Raw genomic sequence first — 8,236 nt, 5'->3', positions numbered from 1 at the left:
CCTCTTTTAAGTTTTTTAAAGGAACGACTTTCTCCGCCCTGCCTTTATTTGTCTTTTTTATTAAAAAAAACTGTTATGAAGTTAAACAGAGAATGCTTAGTTTAACAGTGCAGCTTTTAAATATGTCGGAACACTTACAATGCAACATCAAAAATGATAAGATTTTCGATGAGTGATTAAGAGATTATATTAGAAAAAAATGAAAATAATCCTAGAATAAAATAACTATTTAATAAAAATATTAAAAAGTTTTTCTTCTAAGAACACTACCTTATATAGAAATATCTTGAGAAAAGCGTTTTTTAATTTTAAAAAATATAATTGATTATATTAAAATCATAATCCACAGATCACTATAAATTCAATGCTAAACTTTGATTTTTAAAAAAGAATGTCTCTGAAAAGGTGTATCCAAATTTGGTTTTTATTACAAGTCTCTTTTAATGGTAAAATATTTTTCATTTTAGTATAATATTTTCAATCAAAAATTATGAAAATTTTATTCACTTTATTTTGCTAATCAATAGTATTTATAAATCAAAAATAATTCATAATTGCGCAGTTCTAAAGTTTCAGCTCCAAGTAATATTTTGCACAATCTGCATTTCTAAATTATAGTTTTTCTATATTTCTAAATAATAGTATTTCTGAGAGTTAGTATTTAGAAAAAGATTACACATAGTATCTAGTATTATAGTGATATAGTAATTTAGTATTATTGTATTTTAGTTCCTAATACAGTGTTTAGAAATAGATACATGCATAGAAATGATAAGATATCTTTGTTATATTTTATGATACTTTTTGTTTTTATAATGTTTAAGGTATACGGAAGTTTTTATTCGAACATATTTTTTTATTTAAACATACATAAGATTTATGTTTCCCTTTTAACATAAGTGTTTTTAATTATAAGATTTAGAAATACATTAAAAATAGGTTTACGTACTTAACCAAATGAACTAACCTTGGTTTTGTCCAAATTAAGTTTGTTACTTGTACATACTTATTCACTTGCAATTTCACAAAATTTTAAATTTTTTTTTAAATAAAAGAAATTAGAGTCATCTCTGAACATGATCAAACCAAATAAGTTTGCTACGAAATGGTCGCTTGTCTTAACGATGAATTACAGTGACCCGAAAGTAAAAGTTAAGCAGTAATTTTTGATAAATTAATTACGACACTTACAGTGTTCTGCAAACTCTAAATGTAATAATATTCTTGCTTTTTTTAAATAAAAATGTTTTGTAAAAAAATTTCGGCGATTCAAACCTTTCTTTATTGCACGACTTTGCTCGCAACTTACGTGCTCCTTTTACGTTCTCCCTCGAAAATTACGTGCTATGTTATGTACGCCAAGAGTGATTTCGTTAAAGTAACTTAGTAGTTAAAAAATATTCATATTTTAACTTTTAAGTTATTCTATTAGCTGCAAGATAAAAGAAGGAGTTAATTTTTAAAAAACCATTTTAAATTTTAAATGACGATTATGTTAAAAAGTTCGTTACAAAAATTTGAATGGGAATTATGTTGAATATGCGCGCTATATACACTCAGATAAAATTAAAAACAAGATAACTTAATCTTTATTAAGCTTTAAATTTTGCATTGAAATATATAGTGACAGAAAACACTTTCTTTTACATTTAACAACAAACTTGATTTTGTATACACTATTATGGAAAATTTGTTTATGTTAAAGAAAAAAGGAGTAGACACGTGATATTAAATGAACACCTACTAGGTATTGCTGTAAAAAGGTGTTGATGCATAAAAAGGTGATCTTGATACATTAACACCTTTTAGGTGTTGTGGTAATAAAGTGTTCATGCAAATATTTAAATATTCAAGAGTAAAGATGGTCTTCTAAAACTTTTTTACAAAAATAAATAAGATTTGAAAAATTTAGTACTAATTTTTTTAAAGCATGTAATATTTTGACTAATATAAAATAAAGATAAAATAATAAAAAGTAGTTTTCAAGAAAAAAAATTGTAAAAATCAATATAAATAGCAAACATCTACTATTTATTACCTTACGTATGGTAATAACGCCCTAAATTTATCAATCCTCTAAACAAGACTTTATCAAACCACGCAGGTTTTGTTCTATTAAATCGAGAAATCTTTGAAACATGTTTTAACGACAAGTTCATTAAATGAATGTGTAAATTAAAAACTTTAAATGGTGGCGAAATTTCCTACATTTATACTTTTTGCAAATTTATTTCTTACAAATAAATTTGCAAAAACAGCAACAACAACAAAAAAACAATTCAGCCTAAAAATTAATAATCTTTATTATTACAAAATAAGTCCAATTAAAATGTTTTTAAAAAACCATCTAGGTAGAATAAATAATGATTTGGCCAATTTGAAATGAGTATTAACTCATTATACTCATTAATAATAGTTACACTATTATTATCCGTGTATAAAAAAAATGAATGCTGTTATTTGAACTCAAAAAAAATTTACATCTTATTTGAAATTTTTTTTTTAAATTAATGGAAAACTGCGTCATTTGCTCAAATTTTGATCTCCGCACAAACAATATATATATATATATATATATATATATATATATATATATATATATATATATATATATATATATATATATATATATATTTAATTTTTGGTTATATTTTACCTTTTTGTTTATATTTTACATATTTTTTCTTAATTTTAGGTTATATTTTACCTAGATGTATTTTTAAATAAATACCATTAAATAATAATTTAAAAAAATACATTTTTTTTTTCAAATGTTGTACCACTTAATTTTAATTTGTTGTTGGCAGCATTGAACGACAAAAAGTAACAACAAATGAAGACCACAATGGAAAAAACGGCAGAGTCACATTTTTATAATTTTTCAGTTATGGCTCTTGGGTAATAAAGCATTGAAAAATGCTTCTTTTAAGCCAAGTTTCAAATGAAAAAACCGACATAGTCTATGGTAAAATGGAATAAGAAAATATGGTATACAATGGAAAAAACAGCAGTGTCCACCAGTGACAAGGAAAGAAAAGGCAGGGTCCATATAATAACGTTATATGTGACTCTGCCGTTTTGATTTCCATTCTGATCTTCATATATTTAATTATTTCATAATTAATATTTGCTACACTTAATGGCTTTTTTACTTTAAATTAATACTTTTTGAGCACGTAAACACCTATGCCTCCGCCTTTTTTATTGCTTCCTCGTGGTTGGCTAATTAGTTTTTAATTTGCCAAACTATAATTAGAATTCAACTCTAGAGGACATTCTGAATCATGCCAAGTCTCTGACAGAGATATGACGTCGAACGTGTAATTTATAATAGATAGAAATTCTTTAAACTTTTCAAAATTTTGCCGCATGCTTCTTATGTTTAAGTGTAATATAGAAAGTAAATTTAAATCTTTTTTGATTTTAAATTCATAAGGATCAAAATAGGGTGTTTTTATTAAGCTCATTTGAGTTCCAGTACACAAGCTCATTTGAGTAACCAGTACACAAAGAATCTATACTAAAACAAAATGGCTGACTACGATGCTACACCTATTGTTACAGACAAGCCAAAAAAGAGAAAGAAAAATGGCAGTAAGAAAGACATAGCAAAGAAACAGAGGTTGTCATTTCATGTAACTGGCCCTGACTGTAAATGTATAAGACTTAAATGCTTTCAAACAGTCAAAGAAGAGAATAGAGCCTTGCTCCTCGAGTCATTCAATGCATTACCAACAAAGGATGCTCAGGTGAGTTCTTCTTTTAAGTTTTAAATTAAACTCTTTAAATATAGTTCTAGACTATTTTTTTATTTATAATACTAGCTCTAGATTTAGGTCTAGACCTAGATTCATAATTTTAATGCACCTGTTATTCCACCATGAACATGTTGATTAAATAAGACAAAGAGTTTCTCATTCTCATTTTCATTCAAATTTAGTTAGGTCTAGAATAGCTAGACCTGTACATCTGAATCATAACCATGGTAGACATCTGGTTGTATTACTGTGTTATGATACCCAAGGCTGGTATTGTATGTTTAATAGGCATTTTTAACTTAGTTTTTTAGTGGGGTGGACCCAATATCACAGTTCATTGTTCTATTTGAACGCAGCATACAAATTTATTAATTCTAACAAAGTAGGTAGGCTTATATATTTTTAAATTTTATAAAAATGCTTGTGTTTCCAAAGATGTGTGACCGGTTGCGTTAATAATCTTATATTGCTTCTTTTTACAGGATTCCTATCTTGCTTCACTGATCACAGTTGCGGAGATTAGCCGAAAAAGACCTCGAAAGGAAGAGCCTAAAAGTGCAAACAGTCACAGCTATCACTATAAAGTATTCCTGAAGAGTACAGATGATGTTGACCCAGATTCATTTGCCTATGTTTGCTTTCAAGCCTTCATCTCCATCTTTGGAATTAAGAAAGGGAGACTTGAGACTATCAAGAGAAGTCTTGCTACTACAGGTAATTTATACTATTAGCAATAGTTTTTTGTTTCAGTTTGTGGAATAAAAAAGCTATTTTTTCTTATCATAGTTAATGTAAAAAAAATGCACATTTTTCTATAATCCTTTCTTGTCTATATATTAATATTTTTCAATATTTAAAAAGAAATGTTGAAATTCATAAAGAGTGCTGTTATTCTCTAAACATGTATTTTTATAACTTTTTTTTAATTTTTTTTTAATTTTTTTTACTCACCCCAGGCCTGCCTCCTGTTGATGGACGAGGAAAGCATGGCAGTCATCACAAAATATCTGATGAATTGCGGCAGAGAATAAGAGACCACATCTCTTCGTTTAGGGGTCGGCAGTCTCATTACTCACAAGAGAAGACGAGACGGCTGTACCTGCCAGAAGAACTCAGCATCTCCAAGATGTTTGATTTATATCAAGAGAAGTGGCCAGGAGACAGTTTAGTGTATGAGTCATACAGGCTTATATTCAACAACGATTTTAACATTGGCTTTGGGTACCCAAGAACCGACACTTGCTCAGCCTGCGACCAGTTCTTGGCAAAAATAGAAATTGCTACAAAGACTCTTGAATCAGACCCAACAAATGAAGTCCTCATAAGGGACCTGAAGCAGTTAAAATTTCAAAAAGATCTCCACCAGCGAAAGGCTGACACATTCTACCGGAGAAAAAGAGACGCTAAGCGAAGGGCCAAGATTACACCTCATCTTGAGGCCTTTACGTTTGACTACCAAAAAAATGTCAACCTACCCAACAAGTCCACCAATGACTTTTACTACAACAGAAAGCTCACATACCAATCATTTAACATTCACCAACTATCAACTGATGATGTTTTTCTTTACTGCTATGATGAGACTGTCGCTAGGAAAGGTTCAGATGAGGTGGCTTCTTTCCTGTATGACCACATCACAACCAAGGTCAGCGAAGAGGTTACTCACCTTGAACTATTCTGCGATTCCTGCTCAGGACAGAATAAGAACTTTACCCTGATTCGGTTTTTAGATTATATGGTGCACCATAGAAAAAGGTTTACCTCAGTGACAGTGACATTCCCTGAGCGCGGACATTCTTATATGGAGTGTGACAGGGACATGGGTCCAGTAAATATAAAGTCTAGTGCTAGTGTTCCAGAAGACTGGATAAAAATATTTAGTGAAGCACGAAAACATCCTACACCATTTAACGTGACTGATGTTGAACAGGATCTGGTCAAAAACTTCTCCGGCTTTCTAAGGCCATTGTATAAGAAAGGCTGCCCGTTCCCCACGCGCCCCATTCGGGAAATGGTTTTTAACAAGGATGAAGGTCCAGGGACCGTTTGTCACAGAGACTCATGGAACGGTATTTTCTTGAAAACAAACATCATTGTTCCAACGAGAAAAACAATTTTTCAGTATGCACAGCAGTGCCAGTAGCTTTGTATGAAGACAGACTGGCTATATCAGCTGCAAAGTACAAAGACCTCCAAGTCCTCAAAAAATTTACCACCAATGAGGCATTCTATGATGCTCTGCCGTATGACGATAAAGTTGAAGATGAGGGTCAAGACCAGTGAATGTTCATGCATTTTTTATTTTTTTATTTGTTTAAAATAAAAAAATTTTAAAATTTAATGGCTTTATATAGTTATTTCTTATGTGTTACAATAGAAAAACAGGCAAAGTCCTAATCAACGGAAAAAACAGCAGAGTCCAATCTGAACACATTTTGAAAAAACAAAATTTTCCATGAGCTAACATGATTTTCAGAATATTTATTTGTTAAAATTTGATGCTTAAATGGATGACCTTCCCCTAAAAATTAAAAGAATTGACAGTTTCTCACATAATTTGTAATAAAAAGGTTTCAAACCTTTAATTTAGGTTTTCTCAAAATGTGAAAAATGTGACTCTGCTGTTTTTTCCATTGTGCTCTTCAAATATAAATGACAAATTTTGATTAAATGATATTCTATTAGAGTAGAAATCTATAATAGCACTTATTAAATACAACTCTTCTACGCTACGCTTCATTTTTTCTATCATAAAAAAACTACAACTTTTAGAAATAAATTTAGTTTTCAAATCGTTTTCCACCTGACAAACATAAAAATAGACGACACAAGGTACAATATATGCGACTGTAATCCATTAACTATTACTTCCAATAACTTTTTTGATAAGATAAAAGTGTGGTTTTTCTGTTAAATGATTTAAAAAATTATTTCGTACACCACAAAATGGTATAGTTACTGAATCTTTACAACTGCAATTATTTAGAGGTTTAATTTCAAACCTTTTAATGGTTTTACAACCGGTAGAGCTCTCACAGTTTTATCACAGTTTTTCATTGTAGAAGCAAATGCAAAATCTTTGGCAAACATAAGAATGTTATTCTGCTTTTTTCATCATCATTATCATTATCATCACTATAATCATTGTTAAGAGGCGATTCTAAGTGTGTGTGTGTGCGTGCAAAGGAGGGGGGAGTGTTTTGTTGTAATCGTCCTCCTTCTCTAACGCACAGAGAAACGCCTCTGAATAATGATAATAGTAAGGGTGCATACAACCTTCTTTACGGAGTACCCTCTACTCAAAGTAGTAGAAGTACTCAAAGTTTTAAAGACTCTTGGGATAATGTACAAAACAAAACATCTTTTTAATAAAATATGTTTAAAAAATTTAAACTATTCATCTATACATAGTTATATTAAGTACTGTTATATTGCCTGCGCAAAAAATCTTTCATCTTTACGAAAAAATTTTCCCACAAAACAAAAGCAAGCAAGTCAATTAGTTTTGGGCGCATATAAGTACAAAAGTGCTGAGCCGTTACTTAAAGAGATTAATGCTATAAACGTATATGAACTAAATATTTATCATAACTTGTTATTTATGTTTAAACTTCAAAATTAAATAACTCCAAAATATTTTTATAAAAATTTATCTATAATTAATCTTTTTTTTTATTTTATTATTTTAATTAAACTTTTTTTTTTTTGCGTTTGCGGCACAAGACGAGTAAGACGTATTCTTTTTCTGGGCATAACTTTATTTACAATAAAAATGGAAATAAATATTAAAAATATAGAAAAAGTTATCGCAAGCAAACTAGAAGAACAAAAAAAAGTATACTAGCAGAAACGGAGGGATTACTCAAAGATCATGAAAAAAACTTCAATTTCAAAATAATAACAGCAAGGTTAGACAAAATGGACGCTGAAATAAACAATAACAAGTTAAATATCAGAAGAGTTGAAAATGAAATTGACGAAATATAAGTCAGCTTAAATTTCCACGAAGAAAAAGCTAAGGATGAACTTATTCATATAAAAACAAAATATGATAATGAAATTTTGATGTTGATAAAAAAATCTATTGACTTAGAGAATCGCTCGAGACGTAATAACTTACGTATCGATGGCATAAAAGGAAACCCTGAAGAAAACTGGAGTGATTGTGAAAACAAAGCTAAATATACTAAGTGAAGTAGTTGAGGAACGAGCGCACCGAGTCGGTGCAGTTAAAGATAATAAAACACCAAGATCAATCGTTTTAAAGCTTTTGAATTATCATGATAAAAATAAAATATTAAGCTCAGTAAATAAACTTAAAGGAACCGGTATTTATATTAATGAAGATTATGCAAAAGAAACGATGTTAGAAAGAAAGAAGTTAAATGATTACGAAACGAAGGTAAATTCACAGTTATTAAATTTAATAAAATTTATTGTAAAGATTTTAGAAAGTAAACGCGCGAAGTTTTATTTAA

At 29.4% G+C, this 8,236-nt stretch overlaps 2 protein-coding genes across 2 annotated transcripts in view; both read left to right on the top strand.

Moving 5' to 3' along the window:
- Positions 1-377: 377 nt before the first annotated feature.
- Positions 378-8,236, top strand: part of LOC136075972 (zinc metalloproteinase-disintegrin-like HF3) — a 50,985-nt gene continuing 43,126 nt past the window's right edge. The window contains exon 1 of the mRNA XM_065789425.1: positions 378-446. Within this exon, the coding sequence (XP_065645497.1) occupies positions 392-446 (55 nt within the window). The 5' untranslated portion in view covers positions 378-391. The remainder of the gene's footprint in view (positions 447-8,236) is intronic.
- LOC136076848 (uncharacterized) lies at positions 2,862-6,272 on the top strand. The gene is made up of 2 exons (XM_065790455.1): positions 2,862-4,472; positions 4,715-6,272. Exon 2 carries the CDS (start codon positions 4,885-4,887, stop codon positions 5,899-5,901), a length of 1,017 nt encoding a protein of 338 aa, XP_065646527.1. The 5' UTR covers positions 2,862-4,472; positions 4,715-4,884; the 3' UTR covers positions 5,902-6,272.

Source organism: Hydra vulgaris, chromosome 02, assembly GCF_038396675.1.
Source record: "Hydra vulgaris chromosome 02, alternate assembly HydraT2T_AEP".
In the NCBI taxonomy this organism is placed as follows: domain Eukaryota; kingdom Metazoa; phylum Cnidaria; class Hydrozoa; order Anthoathecata; family Hydridae; genus Hydra; species Hydra vulgaris.
This window is presented reverse-complemented; position numbering and strand designations above follow the sequence as displayed.

Bases quoted from the DNA above. Each gene is read 5' to 3' on its own strand.
- LOC136076848 (XM_065790455.1), top strand. From the start codon at position 4,885: ATGTTTGATTTATATCAAGAGAAGTGGCCAGGAGACAGTTTAGTGTAT.